Source organism: Gavialis gangeticus, unplaced genomic scaffold (genome assembly GCF_001723915.1).
Source record: "Gavialis gangeticus isolate Ggan-Ray unplaced genomic scaffold, GavGan_comp1, whole genome shotgun sequence".
Lineage (NCBI taxonomy): Eukaryota > Metazoa > Chordata > Crocodylia > Gavialidae > Gavialis > Gavialis gangeticus.
The window spans coordinates 13,968,379-13,984,623 of record NW_017729018.1 but is presented as its reverse complement, the minus strand read 5'-3'; the positions used below and the strand labels follow the sequence as shown (position 1 = coordinate 13,984,623).

Below are 16,245 nucleotides of genomic sequence, written 5' to 3'. Positions count from 1 at the left end.
CAAGATATCTAGTGTCCAAATAACAATCATCTCTTAATATGGAACCTGGAAGGAGTGCGCCTTCTTACTACTTGGTCTTGGTTCTGATATTAACTACTGATATATTTCTTCAGAAAATCCTTGAGTTCAGTGATGGGGGCTACAAGTCTGAATAAAACCTGAAATAAGTTAAAGGGCCCTGGTCTCCTTTAATGCAAGGCTTTGCTTTCTTGCCATTGGGTTGGTGGGAGATGATGGAAAGCAGTATTTCATTGTTTGGGGGAAGTAAAGCAATTTAATTTTAAAGTTACTGATATTTTATTCCCCCACCCCAAGGGTAACCAGCATGTAGTACTGATTCAGAACGGTACTTTAAGCCTATGGTAATCAATGCGGTCAGGTTATCATGTTTACTTCCGTGATGGTGAATTTAGGATTAAGCAGTATGCCTCTCAGTATTATTCCTAATTGTTTCCTTGCTTTTCAAATGCTGTTGTTCATAACAGATTAAAGCTGAAGCCACCAGTTCCACGTGGCACTGTCTTTTGTACTAGTCTCACTTCAATCTGAGTTGTCTCAGATTATTTTCTTAACGACATTCATTCCTGGGATTCAAAACAAGTAAACCCAAATCATTCCAGATATGGTAGAAGACTGGAAATTCATTATATGCTAGATGTGTCTGAAAGCTTGCCATTATCTTGTGGGGCATTCTTGCCTTGTGCTGATCCCCAGTAGTTGGAGAACATAAAAGCCAAATATATTTGTACCATGAATAAGGCTTGTACTCCAAGCTCTGCTGACACATCAGCAGCAAGTGTTGCAAGGTTTCCTACTTGGGTGGGTAGTGCTCCATTAGTGCCAGGATATTTCCATTGCATGCTTGGTGTGTATAGATAGGCTTTATTGCTCTGCATCTTTGACACATTGTTATTCAGAAACTTGGCTGATGAAATATCTGTTAACATTATATCTTGTGGTACTTGTTTTCTTGAATATTTCATAGTGATAATGGCACTTATTAGGTGGGGTTTTTTTCAATTGAAAGACTTGTGGAATAGCTAGAACATGCTTAAAAATATTTGAAGTTCATTAATTTTCATTCTGATCTAATATGGAATACAGTTCTGTGGTGCAGGAAGTTAAAGTTAGTTCTGCACTATATGTGCAGTGTGCATTTTGGGTTGGAGAATTAGACATAGTTGCGGCAGACCGAACAATTTTTTTGCTTAGAAAGAGTTGCTTCAGTGTATTTTTCTGCACCTCTCATTTTTTCAGGTTTTGGTTCATTTACTCATTTGCATTTCATATGCTGTGATTGTGATGACCCTTTTGTGAATAAGCAAAGGGGAAAGGACAGAAGTGTTCATTTAGTTACCAATATATGCTCCTATTATCCGTACTTGACATTTTTATCTCCCTCCTTCCTTTCTTCAAATTATCACAAGGCTTTGTGAAGGAATGGAAGGTACTGGCCTCCCAGCTTTCTGGCATGGGATACAGTTTGATTTTTAAGTTTAACTACCCACTTTCCGTTTTAGGTTAATGGACCTGATGGCATCCTACAGAATGGTGCTGTGGATGATAATGTGGCTAAAACCAGCCAACTTCTGGCGGAGTTGAACTTTGAAGAAGATGAAGAGGACACCTACTATACCAAGGATCTGCCTGTGCATGCTTGCAGGTAGGCTGTGAAGGGGAGCTGCTTGGGCTTCAGCATTCAAAATGAAAATGGCATGTCTCTGGGGCAGGCAGTGTCACTAATCTGAGTTGTCTTCATGCAGATACGCTGCAACTTATGGTTCTTCTTGTCTTGGTTTGCCCAAACTTAACTGCGGGCCAAAAGAAATGAGCATCTCAGTAAGAGTGATATTTAGCCAGCTTTCAGGGGCGCTGGAGACGCATGTTAGTGTGGCATTCTGAAAGCCTTGGAGGCAGTGCTGTAGACGTGTTCAACTGATGTCTTGAGTTCTGTTTAGTAAATACACAAACGCTCAATCAGCGCACAGACAGCACGTGTAGTTTAGCCTGAATACGAGCAGCTTTCCTTTGCTGCAGTGTCTGTGTACCTTAATGTTGCATCGCTGGGAAGATAGTGCCCTCTGGTGAGCCTTAAATATGTAATGCATCAGCCAGCTCACTTTTCAGAATCGGGCCCCCTGCTGAAATGCTGTCACTTACAATCAGGTTGCGTTTGACTTCAGAATGAAATCTGCCATCGTGCAATGCGGATGGACGTGAGTGAGACCGAGCTGATTGATACAGAGTTGATCAAAATGACAGGAACGTGGAATAATATTTTAACCCAAGCTTGTGGTGTTGCTCTTGTGCTTCTGATTGCTAGTTTCATCTTTTGTCTGTGTTTCAGTGAATAGTTTTTAATGCTTACGTCCCTGCAAATATAAAGTTACATGATCTAGTTTTTTCCCTTTTTGTTCTAGTTACTGTGGCATTCATGACCCAGCCTGTGTGGTTTACTGCAACACCAGCAAAAAGTGGTTCTGCAACGGGCGTGGCAATACGTCCGGCAGGTAAGGATCGAGGGACAGAAGGGACGATCGTTCTGTGGTTGCAGGTGGAACACATTCAATTTCCAGTGTAGCACATGGTACTTCCCTCTGTGACAGTTGACTGGAAAGGAAAGTTGTCTTGTAAGCATCAGCTTTTTAGCTACAGTGCTAACAAACTAACTTGTGGTGTTTGCTGACAAGTGAGGTACAGGTATCATCATGTAAGCTTCCAGGCTCCCTCTTTACCAGCCTGCCCATCGCTGCTAGCGCGTACTGAGGGGACCTGTCCTTGTGAAAGGCAGTAATCTTTTTCTGAATGAGGCTTCCAGTCCTTTCATTCTCTCATCCCCTGTTTATTAGGTGAATATGCTGCCACTGCTGCTTTGTATCTGCGGCTATTGCTCAGCAGCATTAATAACTGCTGGTCTGGCCCTGCAATTGATCCAAGTAACCTTTTTTTGAAATCCTTTGACAAATGTCCCATATCATTCAAGCAGTGAAAGACTGTAGAAGCACCACCGGTCTTTTGCTAAAAAGAAACAGGTGTGTTCATGGTAAATGCAGAGGGTTTTTGTGCTTTTTGTAATACTTGCTGAGCTCTTCGCTGGCCTTAAATTAGGACTAAATCAGACTAGGGGCCTGTCAGTGGTTATGCTGTGTACAAACTTGCATATGTTCTGGTTGTTTCAGCCACATCGTAAACCACCTGGTGAGAGCCAAATGCAAAGAGGTAACTCTCCACAAAGATGGGCCTCTTGGAGAGACTGTCTTGGAGTGTTACAATTGTGGATGCCGAAACGTGTTCCTCCTTGGCTTCATTCCTGCAAAGGCTGACTCAGTAGTAGTCTTGCTGTGCAGGTAAGAGAATCCCTTTTTTGGGAGTTCCTGTACAGATAGCCTCATATTTTTAAAAGACAGTGCTATTCTCATTGTCATCCAATACAAAAATATTGCTTGTATTCCAGCACATGTACTGGCTTTGCGTATTACATAAAATCACACACTTCAATAAGGACGTCTCTTATTGTGGAAGGAATGGGAGGGCTTTCTCTCCATCAAACTCATTATTGGTTTACTGCACGTTTACCGAAGTAACAAACCAAATTAAGACTGAAACTAAATTTAGTTGTGGATTGTGGCTTCAACTATACGTGTTTTATTGTGCTGTAGTCTAGCCATTGATGGTGACCAGGCATTGACAGTGCCTCTGTCCCCACTGCTTTAACCTATGGCATGTTTTAGGGTGTCCTTGGTATTTTGGATATTGTTCCTTGGAGGTATGGGCTTGAAGTGAGGACAGGGGGATTCTTTGGCTTAAGGATTGCCTATACACACACACGAGACTCTACTCCATGGCCTCTCTCAGTGACATGACAGTAGATCTATTTCTATGGCAGGCTTCTTGCATTGTGTAACTGAGCATCAGAACTAGCCCTCAGGCTCTCCTTTGACATACTGCATATGGTATATGGTCCTAATGAGCAGTGACCAAGAAGCAGATGCCTATTGAGAAGTTTGATACCCTAGCTGTGAAAATATTCAGTCAGGAAATATCATTTGTTGGGTGATTCTAGAGAAGCCATTTCCATGGTCAAAGCAGCAAATACAACAGCTGATCTTTGTAGATTTATGGCCCAGCTTATTTTTCCTGTGTTATGAAAGGGAAAAAAACTTCATGAGGATAAACTTGTGCTTACACTTGTCTAATTTAATAAATTCTTTTTCAATATCTTGGTTGTGCAGGCAACCATGTGCCAGTCAGAGCAGTTTAAAGGATATTAATTGGGACAGTTCACAGTGGCAGCCTCTTATCCAAGACCGCTGCTTCCTTTCCTGGCTGGTAAAGATTCCCTCTGAACAAGAGCAGCTGCGAGCCCGTCAGATTACAGCTCAGCAAATTAACAAACTGGAGGAACTCTGGAAGGTATGTGCCCCTGCATACACATGGGTTGTGAAACACAATAGAAATTCTGCTGTTCGTCCTCCCCTGTCGTACTGTGGAAGGTCGGCAGTTTCACAGCTTGGTCCTTGTGGCTCAGAGCATGACATTTGTTTTCTGATTCTAGGAAAACCCATCTGCAACCCTTGAAGACTTGGAAAAACCTGGTGTTGATGAAGAACCGCAGCATGTCTTACTTCGATATGAGGATGCTTATCAGTACCAAAATATCTTTGGACCTTTAGTTAAGCTTGAGGCAGACTATGACAAGAAACTCAAGGAATCCCAGGTAATGCTGAAAGATGCTTGGTTAGCTACGCTTACACACATTGACAAAGCTAAAATCCCAGTGCTGGGGTTTGAAACTGTCCTGAATTCAGCCTTTTCCTCGATTGTGGTTCTGTGAAGGATGTCCCATCTCTGAGAGAACTGACCAGGGTCACTGGCTGTTCCTCTCCCCCATGGAATCTCCCTTGCCTGTCCAACAATTTGAATAAGAATATAAGCTTTCAGTGGAAATGCAGATGTTAGTTGGGGGTGATCACCTGGCCTGTGAGATCATCGTATGCTTACATAGAATGCCTAAAATGTTGGTGTCCAAAGCAGCATTTGCAAAGAAAATAAAAAATTGGAGACAGGGAAAAAAAAGAACCTCGTTCTGTAGAAATAGTTCAATACATGAATGAGGGAAAACTGACTTTTACTTTGAGCATAAATATTTGCCTGTTCTATAACATTTTGAGCCTTTCTGGTTGTTATTTTCCAGCATTAGAGTGAATGGATGATAATCAAGAAATAGATATGATATTTAGCAAACAGGTTAAGAAAGTAAAATATGTCTTTTCTTTACAATTAGACCCAGGATAACATCACAGTGAGATGGGACCTAGGCTTAAACAAGAAGAGAATTGCTTACTTCACTTTGCCAAAGACTGACTCAGGTAATAGTGACTTTGTTGCCTATTTCTGCCTTTTGGTGTCCAGGAAGTAGCATTCAGATATTGGACAACTATGATACTGTGATTTGGCACAGAAGAGTGCCAAAATTTTTTTTTCTGTTGGAGGGTGGGCTCACCTGTACAGATTTTGGAAGTGTAACTGCTTTTAATTGTCATCTTAGATATGCGTCTTATGCAAGGAGATGAGATCTGCCTGAGGTATAAAGGAGACCTGGCTCCTCTGTGGAAAGGAATTGGTCATGTTATCAAAGTGCCGGATAGTATCCTTTACTTAAAAAGCCTTTGAGAATGGAGATGCAGATCATTTGCTTTTGGCTAGACTGTAATTGAGTGAATTAGTCAGTGTGGTTTTGTTTTTTGGGGAGGTGGGGGGGATTGAGGCACTTCAGAGGAAAAAATGGCATTGCTGCTGCTTCTTGGCCAACCCTGCTTACCATCCCAGTCATTGGCGCACATAAATTTATCTGCGACTTTGGGCAAGACTCTCTCCAAACTCCATCTCAGTTAAATAAGGGAAAATGGTACTCTGCTGGGCCACTGTGAGGACACATACATTAAGGATTGTGAGCTACCCCAGTGCTGTGAAGATGAGGTCATATAAATAGCTAAAGGAGTGTCAACTATTGGAAATGGGTAAAAGAAAAAGAAGTGTATTTGAAATCACTCTACTCACTGTCAGGCAAGGATCTGCTAAATGAGTGGAAAACTGGAAGAATCAAACTCCAAAAGTGAGCTATAGATTACTACTTAACGAGGCTCTACAGATTATGGTGATGAGATAGCCATTGAGCTGAGAAGCAGTGTTGGAGCACCTGTGGAGGTTACTCATAACTTCCAGGTGGATTTTGTTTGGAAGTCTACTTCATTTGACAGGTATGCCACCTTACTGGTGTGAAGAAGGCAGTCGAGATGTTTGATGCAACTTCTTTCATTCAGTTCAATTGTCTTTTCCTCTTGTAGAATAAAAGAGTAAATTTAGCACCTGTTTTGCAAAATGCTAGGAGATATTGCCAGATTTGGGACCTGCAGCTCAATATCTGGATTTGGTGGGTTTTTTTAGTCAAGAGTCTTTTATTTGCATCAGAAAACACCATTTAACTATGTACTTGTGCACCTCCCTTCTGAATGCAGGTATTTTAAGTATAAGATGTGGAACAAAGGATTTAGATGAACTAAAAGACCATTTTTCCACCTCCTCCTAAAAACTGATGTTGGTGTTTGTTGAGCAAGCTGCTGTATTGGAAATGCCCAAGACTCTCCCACTTCTGTCTTGTCCAGAACTTGTTTAAAAAGAAGTTTCCAGGTGTTGAAAGTGTGTTTCCTTCCCAAACTTCAGATGTATAAGTTAACATTTTGAGTTTGTGCCTGATATCTGGTTTAACCTTTATATTGCATGATTGTAATATTTTTGGTTCATATTTTGTGGTCTGGTGTTCTTGCTTTCAGAATGCAAAGTGCTTTAAAAACATTTGCAGTGGATGAAACTTCTGTGTCTGGCTACATCTACCACAAGCTGTTAGGTCATGAGGTAGAAGATGTGATTATTAAATGCCAGCTGCCAAAGCGTTTTACAGCGCAAGGACTGCCTGACCTCAACCATTCTCAGGTAATTCTATCTCTTAGCAGTAGACAGAATTCAATAAAAGGGGCGTGTGCACAGACTGCAGGTCAGATCTGAATAGAAAAAATTTGTAATACTTAAACTGCAAGCAGGTTAGGTTACATGTTTAATGGAAGCATTTCTTTTAGGTTTATGCTGTGAAGACCGTCTTGCAGCGTCCTCTGAGCCTTATTCAAGGTCCCCCTGGCACAGGAAAAACAGTGACATCAGCAACAATTGTCTACCATCTAGCTAGGCAGGGCAATGGGTAAGAACTCTTAATTGAAAAGCCTGAATCCTTTCATATAAGTGAAGGTTCTTTGATAGCTGGAAAATCTCATTAAGCTGTTATGATCAAAATACTTTTGTTGAGGTTGACCCATCTGTGGTAGAAATGTTCAATGTGGAACAAACAGGTTAAGTGCCAGTCTTACCATTCTCCTTCCATCTAATTTTTAAAGGCCTGTGTTAGTTTGTGCCCCAAGTAACATAGCTGTGGATCAGCTGACCGAGAAGATTCATCAGACGGGACTGAAAGTGGTTCGCCTGTGTGCTAAAAGTCGTGAGGCAATCGATTCTCCTGTATCTTTCTTGGCATTGCACAACCAGATTAGAAACATGGACAGGTAAGAAAATCGTGCAAGAAGCCTCAAGTGTTGACCAGATACACTTGACCCAATTTTTTTTTATCTCTGTGGACTGTGTTCAACACACATCACTGCAAACTGGCAGGCTGTTCCAGGGCATTGAATAACTGAAGTGCTATACTTGAATTGTACCATGATTTCACCTTGAGGGTTAATTCTTTTGCTCTGCAGTATGCCTGAGCTTCAGAAACTGCAGCAGCTGAAAGATGAAACTGGAGAATTGTCATCTGCTGATGAGAAGCGTTATCGTGCACTGAAGCGAACAGCAGAGCGTGAATTACTTATGGTATATATAGCCTCCTTTGCTTTGCTTTTCGGGAGAACTCTGTATTTTGCAGGCTAGCTCTTGCTAGTTCATGTTTGTTTACTTGCATTAGTAATATGGGAATTATAACTTTTTAATGATTCTTGGGGAATGTAGCTGCCTCTCCAGCTTGGCTGCGTTTCATGAGGAGAGACGTGTAGTTTGTTAAACCTCTTGGGAATTGTTTGGGTTGAAAGTTACCTCTCTAGTGTCCCTATGAAAAAATAATCAGCTGATGCACATCTTAGTTATGTTGAGCAACGTATTTAATTATTCCCTAAATTCTTACAAATGCTGCTGCTGTAGTACTTGTGCATGGGCTTTTTGTCTCCAGAATGCAGATGTTATCTGCTGCACGTGTGTGGGAGCAGGTGACCCGAGACTTGCGAAAATGCAGTTCCGCTCCATTTTAATTGATGAAAGCACGCAGGCTACTGAACCGGAGTGTATGGTGCCAGTGGTTCTTGGAGCAAAGCAGGTAGGTTGGGGTCACTTTACAAATACATCACGGAACTTGTAAGCTGATTGGTCACTTTCTGCACAGAGAGGAGGGCAGTTCCTTACTGCTGATCTGAATTTCTTGCATTCTGTGAATCAAAATCATCCTATTTCCAAGGGGCGATCTTGGCTCCCAGTATAACTGATTCATTCAGTTGTCTAACTGGAAGGTCAACAATCAGTTACTTCAGGGAGCTACATGTTAGGTTAGGGCTCCAGTCTGTTAGTAGACATAAAGCATTTGAGAAAATCCTCAAGCTAATTCAACTGATGATTTTAGAGTAATATGCAGTCTGAATTGAAGTCACTATCTGGCCCAGTTTTCAAGCAGCTTGATCTGCCCAAAAGCTTCAGAAGCATATGCAGACTGTGTGCGCTCCTTCTCCACAGCTGATCCTCGTCGGTGACCACTGCCAGCTGGGTCCTGTTGTGATGTGTAAGAAAGCTGCAAAGGCAGGCCTGTCTCAGTCTCTCTTTGAGAGGCTTGTGGTGTTGGGGATCCGTCCAATCCGCCTGCAAGTGCAGTATCGGATGCATCCTGCACTTAGTGCATTTCCATCCAACATCTTCTATGAGGGCTCTCTCCAGAACGGCGTCACTGCAGGTAAATTAGGACTGGCACAGTACAAACTGCCTTCTCTGTAATGGAGAACAGCAATAGTAGTGGAGTGCCTTTAAGATGCCTTTAATCTGAAAGGAGCAATGTGAATGTCTTGCTTTGTTCTCTTCTCACTCCTCAGCGGACCGTGTGAAAAAGGGATTTGATTTCCAGTGGCCCCAGCCAGATAAGCCGATGTTCTTCTATGTGACCCAGGGGCAGGAAGAAATTGCCAGTTCAGGCACCTCTTACTTGAACAGGTAAAGAAACTTCAGTGTCAGTGTTACATTCCAAACATGCCTAAGTAACACTTCCAGATGACCATTGTGTATTCACACTTAGGGTATGGGTACACATACTCATTTTGAAAGCAGGCTGAGATCCTGCACAGAGCTGTGATAGCAGAGTATAAATGCATTACAGCAGAAGCCTGCTCACGTGTGCTGCTGCGTGGAAGCATTGGGCCCCATTTTACACTTCTTCCTGAAGTGCTAATGCTCCTTCTTGGAGTTATTGGAGGTGGCACCTCGGAGCATAGATCACATTGTAAGGAGTTAAATGCTGCTTAGTGTGTGCGTGTGTTGGGGGGGGGGGGGTACATAGTCTCCCATGCCCTCAGTTGCTCCTCCAGCAAGTGTACTTTAGTCTTTGTGCAGCTGCTGGGATTGCTTGTCCTGGCTCATCTATATGTACTTAATACTGTGGGAAATGATGCAGGCTCAGTTTCTCCAAATGCTTCCTGTCCATTGTGTTGTTGGAACGGTGCCTACAGCACTGCTGCAATGCAGCAAAGCAGCAAGTCTTACTAAGTAACTTAAAAAACTGGTAAATAAACCAATCTCTCCTCCTAGGACGGAAGCTGCTAATGTGGAGAAGATAACTACAAAGCTGTTGAAAGCTGGTGCCAAACCAGATCAGATTGGCATCATTACCCCCTACGAGGGTCAGCGATCTTACCTGGTGCAGTACATGCAGTTCAGCGGGTCCTTGCATACAAAGCTCTACCAGGTACAAAGCTTCTGACAGGGTGGAATTCCAGATATTTCTGTCTGCCTTTCACATGCATGCCATGTGCAGCCAAGTGCATTGCACCGCCAGTCATAGCATAGTTCCCTTCCTTGCACTGGGCTTCCGATGGGACATGGCTTACGTGGTGTTTCTTCCTTTCAGGAAGTGGAAATCGCAAGTGTTGATGCTTTCCAGGGACGGGAGAAAGATTTTATTATCCTTTCTTGCGTAAGAGCCAATGAGCACCAAGGAATTGGATTTTTAAATGATCCCAGACGTCTTAATGTGGCTCTTACCAGAGCAAGGTATGGTAGTACTCCAGGGGCATGTGGCAGGCCCTTCCAATGTGAGCAAGCTGTTGCCCCACAGATAAAGGTGCTGGGAACACCAGAATAAACCAAATGGAATGTGGAAAAGATTCAGGAAATGTTTCGGGCTCCTCTGCCGCTGCTTCCATCGTGTGGTGCTCACAGGTGTCACTGTAAGAGCAAGAGCAGGGAACCCAAGCAGGCATGTGTGTGCCAGTTAACGCTGAGGCTGATTCCACTTTTTTTGACTCTTCTAAATGGAGAAATAAGCCAGTACTGCATAATTCAGAAATTGCATTGGAGGCATAGAGGTCAAATTTAAGGCTGTCAGCATTTAACTGCAGGCATAGATGTCAGCAGCTCAGCTAAGACCACATGTTTGAACCTGCTGCAGTCCCACATGCAGCTCCTCTCCTGTCTGCCCTTGACAGCTGCTGGTGCTGGCAGCCCTGGGGAGCTGCGGCGAGGAGTGTGCATGAAACCAGTTGGGATTCTGGGAACTCCACTGCTTTACAGGAAGCCCAGAGCACTGGTAGTTGAGAGGTGCTCTAGGATCTGTGCTTGCCTTGCAGTGCATGCATACTCTGATGGGAGGGGGCATTGCAGCCCTGGAGGGGAAGAGTTTGCCCTGTGAACGTGCATCTAATTCTGCTTTGTCAAACCATTTTACTGGGGGGTGGGAGGGGAAGAGTTGACTGTCAAGTGTATCTGATTTGGCTATTGGCTGTACAGATATGGAGTCATTATTGTTGGGAACCCAAAGGCTCTGTCTAAGCAGCCTCTTTGGAACCACCTGCTGAACTACTACAAAGAGCAGAAGGTGCTAGTAGAGGGACCACTGAACAACCTCCGGGAAAGCCTCATGCAGTTCAGCAAGCCTCGTAAACTCGTCAATACCATCAACCCCGTAAGTCCTGGCTGGCAGACGGGTCTGTCTTAACCTGGATGAGAGAGGGGAAATCTAACTGAAATGGTCGCAGTGTTGCTGTGACACCTGTTTTGTAGCCAGGAAGGCTTTGGATCCTGTAGGAAAGGGCATGAATGGCAGGTGTGACTAACTTACTGCGGGGGTAGGAATGCATTGCTGCCCCTTGCTGGCTGTTTCTGGAGGCTGCAGGGCTGGCTCCATTGCATCTTGAAGTCCTGCTCCTGCTTCCCTGAAAGGAGAGCCTGTTGTGGGCAGAGGGGCAGGTGGCAGCTGCTGTGGCGTCCAGAGGGTTCTCATTGCTGGGCCCTAGCGAGTCTGGACTCTTGTGTTTGTAGCTGCTTGCATGCGACCCAGAGGGCTGTCACATCTGGTTCCCCTCTAGGCTCAGCCCTGCTGGCTGAGCAGTTTCCTGTACTTAAGCTCTTTCCTGTTGTGGGTTTTTAAATCTTGGCAGTGGCCTCCAAAACGAGCAGAGTGGAAGCACCAGTCCACTTGTGTAGAAATGTCAGGTTTCTGACACACCTCAGCCCAGTGTCTGACTCTTCCTTTTCAGTTTAAATGGGCTTCGTCTCATTGTCCCTAAGTAAAAAAGCAAAAGTAGCAGTAAAATAAACTCTTGTCACTCATCAGCAGAACCCAATGGTAAGAACAGAGCAAGAGAGAGAGTGGAAACTGATTCTGTTCAATCAAACTTAAGCTGGGCTTAAATTTCAAACTTTCTTTAGACAGTTCTTGCAGCTAAGTGTACTTAGCTTAAGTTGGCTTAAATGACAGATGTGCACCACTTTCTAGTGGGGCACAGATTCCCTCAAAGCTCCAAGGTCACGGTGGTTCAGTTGGTAACATTCATTTATCTTCCTGTAACACTTCCAGGGTGCCCGTTTCATGACAACTGCCATGTATGACGCACGTGAAGCTATTATCCCAGGATCTGTCTATGACAGGAGCAGTCAAGGTAGAGGAAGCTCTGGGAGGACAACTCCTTCATTCGCTGTTCCCTTTCTGTTGCCATTAGAAGGGATCTTTGCATTTTGATGTAGAGCCAAGATTTCTCTTGCAGTGCCTCGTGAGCCTCAGCAGCCTCTTCTCCCAATAAAAAAATACCCCAAGATGCAGAAATGTAGCATTTCCACAGAATTCCTGACTATATTCAGGTTGCAGCCATGGTGGTCTGGATAAAAGTTGGTTTTATTTCATTAAGATGTTAATGTTGCATCCCCTGTGAGGTGCGGAAAAGGGATGAGGCTTTCTGTGGGGGCAGAAGCCCAGGACTATAGAAATGCCTGATGGTGGTGGGCCCTCTTCTGCAGGACTGTGCTGAGAGGGCTGAAATCTGCCTCTTTGTGATACTTCACTCATGGTCTAGATCCTGGTGCTGGTGGCCAATGGACCCAATATACTTGTAATGTCTAATTGGTAGGCCCTTGCAATGGAGCTGTAGTCACATCCCCATTTCACATTTTCAGTCACCCCCAGTAGATACCCAGACATTCCCATGTAGGCAGGGAGCAGAGGTGTGTAGAACCGGTGTGATCTCAAAGCTCCCCTGCACTGTTGCCTTCCCTAGGGCGCCCATCCAACATGTACTTCCAGACTCACGACCAGATTGGGATGATTAGTGCTGGGCCCAGCCACGTCCCTGCAATGAACATTCCTATCCCTTTCAATCTTGTCATGCCACCAATGCCGCCACCAGGATACTTCGGGCAGGCCAATGGCCCGGCAGCAGGTACGTAAATGCTAGCTAGCTTCAGTCCAACAAGTGAAGGTGGCGTATTGTTACTGGTAACTGCCTCTCCTGGAAGAAAAGGGCGGAACCTATACAAGGGCACCTCAGGGGCCCGGGAGAAGGAATGCTTTTCACTGACTGCTGCCAGGTGGGCCAGAATTGTTGCTGGGGTCAGGAAGCTGCATTTCCTTTTCTCAGCTGTAAGGCTGGGTGCATGCAACGTAGGGTCACTATCCCGCTCTAAGGAGAAGTTGTCACCTGCCAGGATCTAGCAGTCTGCTCTAGGCTGCTTCTAAAGGCTTGGATGCATAGAGAAGTTGTTGCCTGAATATACATCATGCATCGTATTTTAAATGGCCAGTAAATGTTTTGCAAAACGTTTGAAGTAACAGTTCCCACTTGGTGCGTGGTTGCCTCTTTCAGGGCGTGGCACACCGAAAGGGAAGACTGGCCGTGGCGGGCGCCAGAAAAATCGTTTTGGGATTCCTGGAACCAGCCAGTCGAACCTTCCTAACAGTCAAGCGAGCCAAGACGTGGTGTCCCAGCCTTTCTCCCAGGGTCCACTGACTCAGGGCTATATCTCCATGAGTCAGCCATCGCAGATGAGCCAGCCAGGACTCTCCCAACCAGAATTATCACAGGTAGGAGTAAGACGTTCTTACCAACAGATTGCTGGGCTCTGTATGCACATGGAGGCAGGGCGCGTGTGTATGGATCCTCGTATTTTTGTAGTCCTGGGGTGGTTTTCACTTCCATTTCCACAGATCCAAAGCCTGAAAAATGTCAGTGGCCTCTTGAGGTGCACCCTTGTAGTCTGGTGTTGCCTGCATCTCCCATATATCGATGGTGCCACTCATTTTTATGTGGTACTCTCATTTCCACCTAGGCCCTAACCTTAAACTGGCTCCTTGCTGCAAGGTGAGAGGTTTGGTGCCTTCACAGAACAAATATTGGGCATTACAGTAAGACTTGCTGCTGTGTCAAAGGGTCAACTGGATTTGCAGCAGAGCTAATTAGAAGCCAAGGGCTCCAAGCTGCCATTAAATACACAACATGCTTGGGAATTTAAGTCTCCAACTCTTGTGGTAATGACAGAATGTCTCTCGTTTCAGGACAGTTACCTTGGTGACGAGTTTAAATCTCAGATTGATGTGGCGCTGTCACAGGATTCTACCTACCAGGGTGAACGTGCATATCAACACGGTGGAGTGACGGGACTGTCACAGTATTAGAGTGTAAGGCGTGGAGGGTGTCGGTTGTTTCCTTACTCCTGTGACTTAACTGTATTTGGTGCGCCAGCAGGAGACCAGTCAGTAACGTCGCCGCTGTCTCTTTCTGCCCTTAGGTTGAGGAAGAAGAGCTAAGCTTGTGTGGAGCTTAGTTCATCAGCATTTTATTCTGGGTAATAAAAAAAATAAAATAAAATGGATACCTGTTTTCCACTGCTAAAACTGAAGCACCACTGTGTGAGAGCAACAGGAGAGAGAGAAACCAACCAACGGAGAGGAGAGAAAGGAGCGCGCGCGAGAGAGCCCACTGCTAGCTCACTGAGACAAGGAGACTGACCGGAGAGGAGAGAGAGCACCGAAGGACTGGCTGGCGCCTCACTGGGAAGGCAACTCGCCCTGGAAAAATGAGTGGTCAGCTGAGTCCCTGCTCCCCCAGTCAACCAAGCTCGAGAGAAGGGCCTTAAGCAGGTTTCACTTCATTCCATACTTCTCTTTGCGAGCAGGGCTTTGCTTTTCAGAGCAGAGGGGAGAGGAAAACCCTCATCTCAGAGTTCTTCCGTTGTCTTTTCCCTTAAAGAGGTTCCATATCCTCACAGCAGCTGCCTGCGCTTTAGAAGCAGAGGATTTGAAAGGAAAGATCCTGTCCCAAAGCGACAGCGAGCCGAGCAGAAAGCCCGCAGAACATGGCGCTGCCAAACTCTGAGATGCAGGTTTTGTTGTCCAAAGCTGGCTCTGAAATTCTAGTGTCATCATGCCGCCTGCTTTCTGAACGGGTCTTTCGCGGCAAGGTGGTTTTAAAGAGATCCTTTCAAAGGAGCACTGGATTTTTAGAAGTTTGTCTCTGAATTCTTAGTGGTGGACCTGGGAGATCCTTGTTCTGAGAAGCTTACAAACCTAAATTAGAACACCAGCCTGGAACTTTCAGTGTGATTCAAAGTTGCAGCAATCAGCCTCTTCTTCCTACAATGGATAGCAGTTAGAGGGAAAGGAGCCTGCGCGCTCAAGCAGGAGGAGGGTTTCAAAGTGTTTTCTGTATGCTTTAATTGGCTACTGTCTGGACTCTACTCTGTGAAAACAAGCCTTTCTGTAAGATGAACTGTGCGCTTAAAAGGGGATGGGTTCCTGTGCCCTTCGGCCCTGGAGGAAAAGACTCAAAGGCCTGCATTATTCACTCCCGCTAGAGTTGGGAAGAAGTAGTGGAAACTGGGGATTATATTGGTTTTGAAGTAAAGACTCTATAACGATATCAAAGCAGGTTGGAAAAAACATGGGAAAAGCAGGCAGTTGTTGGAAGGTGGCCTCTGGTAGATGGGTATAATTAGAGATCACGGGTTAGGCTTTTGTGTGGCTTCTTCAGTGATTTAATGCAGATAGCTGAAAGATGCAGGTGTTAGTTAAACCCGGAGACTTTTCAGTTAGTAGACACAGCTGAGGCATCGCTCCTAGCTTGAGAAATAGCTGGGAGTCCAACTGAAAACAGCACATCAAAAAAGCCATCCAGTTTCTAAGTTGTACCCATGTCTTAAGTCAGATGGGAACACTGGGAGCATTTTATTTGTGTTTAAACCTTTTTAGAAACAGTGCAGAGAACTTCGATTCGTACTAATCCATTTTTATCAAATCCCTAAATTAGAATAACCTCTATCTCCTAATTGGCCAAGATCAGTAGAGTGAATCGCTAATCTAGGTGTTTTTAAAGATTGAATTAAGTTAGCTTTATAATCAAAGGGCTCCAAGTGTTTCTAGTCTTTGTTTTGTTTTGTTTTTTTGAGGACTTTAAAATGCCTCTCATATGAATGTACTGCAAATAACGTCTGCCCCCCTTTTTGTAATTGGGAAAACCCCCCTTTCATGACTGTCCTTTCTGTAGATTGTGGACCCGCTTTCATCCACTTGTTTCAGGATTGTTTTAATAATTTATTAATTACAGGGCTGGCAGATAGTAGCATCTGCAAGGCCTTTTTTATGTTTAGGGAAGAATTGGCCCTGTTCCAGAAGGAGGACTTTCC

The 16,245-nt window shown here is 44.5% G+C and overlaps 1 protein-coding gene across 1 annotated transcript in view; it reads left to right on the top strand.

Annotated features, from left to right (window-relative positions):
• UPF1 (UPF1, RNA helicase and ATPase) overlaps positions 1-16,027 on the top strand; it is a 32,795-nt gene extending 16,768 nt beyond the window's left edge. The window contains exons 3-25 of the mRNA XM_019513175.1: positions 1,521-1,663; positions 2,421-2,510; positions 3,180-3,347; positions 4,233-4,413; positions 4,556-4,717; positions 5,285-5,369; positions 5,549-5,647; positions 6,152-6,260; positions 6,834-6,993; positions 7,137-7,255; positions 7,449-7,613; positions 7,806-7,920; positions 8,273-8,416; positions 8,827-9,040; positions 9,177-9,294; positions 9,886-10,042; positions 10,205-10,347; positions 11,083-11,257; positions 12,152-12,233; positions 12,846-13,007; positions 13,431-13,648; positions 14,120-14,242; positions 14,353-16,027. Of these exons, the coding sequence (XP_019368720.1) occupies positions 1,521-1,663; positions 2,421-2,510; positions 3,180-3,347; positions 4,233-4,413; positions 4,556-4,717; positions 5,285-5,369; positions 5,549-5,647; positions 6,152-6,260; positions 6,834-6,993; positions 7,137-7,255; positions 7,449-7,613; positions 7,806-7,920; positions 8,273-8,416; positions 8,827-9,040; positions 9,177-9,294; positions 9,886-10,042; positions 10,205-10,347; positions 11,083-11,257; positions 12,152-12,233; positions 12,846-13,007; positions 13,431-13,648; positions 14,120-14,239 (3,129 nt within the window). The 3' untranslated portion in view covers positions 14,240-14,242; positions 14,353-16,027. The remainder of the gene's footprint in view (positions 1-1,520; positions 1,664-2,420; positions 2,511-3,179; positions 3,348-4,232; positions 4,414-4,555; positions 4,718-5,284; positions 5,370-5,548; positions 5,648-6,151; positions 6,261-6,833; positions 6,994-7,136; positions 7,256-7,448; positions 7,614-7,805; positions 7,921-8,272; positions 8,417-8,826; positions 9,041-9,176; positions 9,295-9,885; positions 10,043-10,204; positions 10,348-11,082; positions 11,258-12,151; positions 12,234-12,845; positions 13,008-13,430; positions 13,649-14,119; positions 14,243-14,352) is intronic.
• The last annotated feature ends 218 nt before the right edge of the window (positions 16,028-16,245 follow it).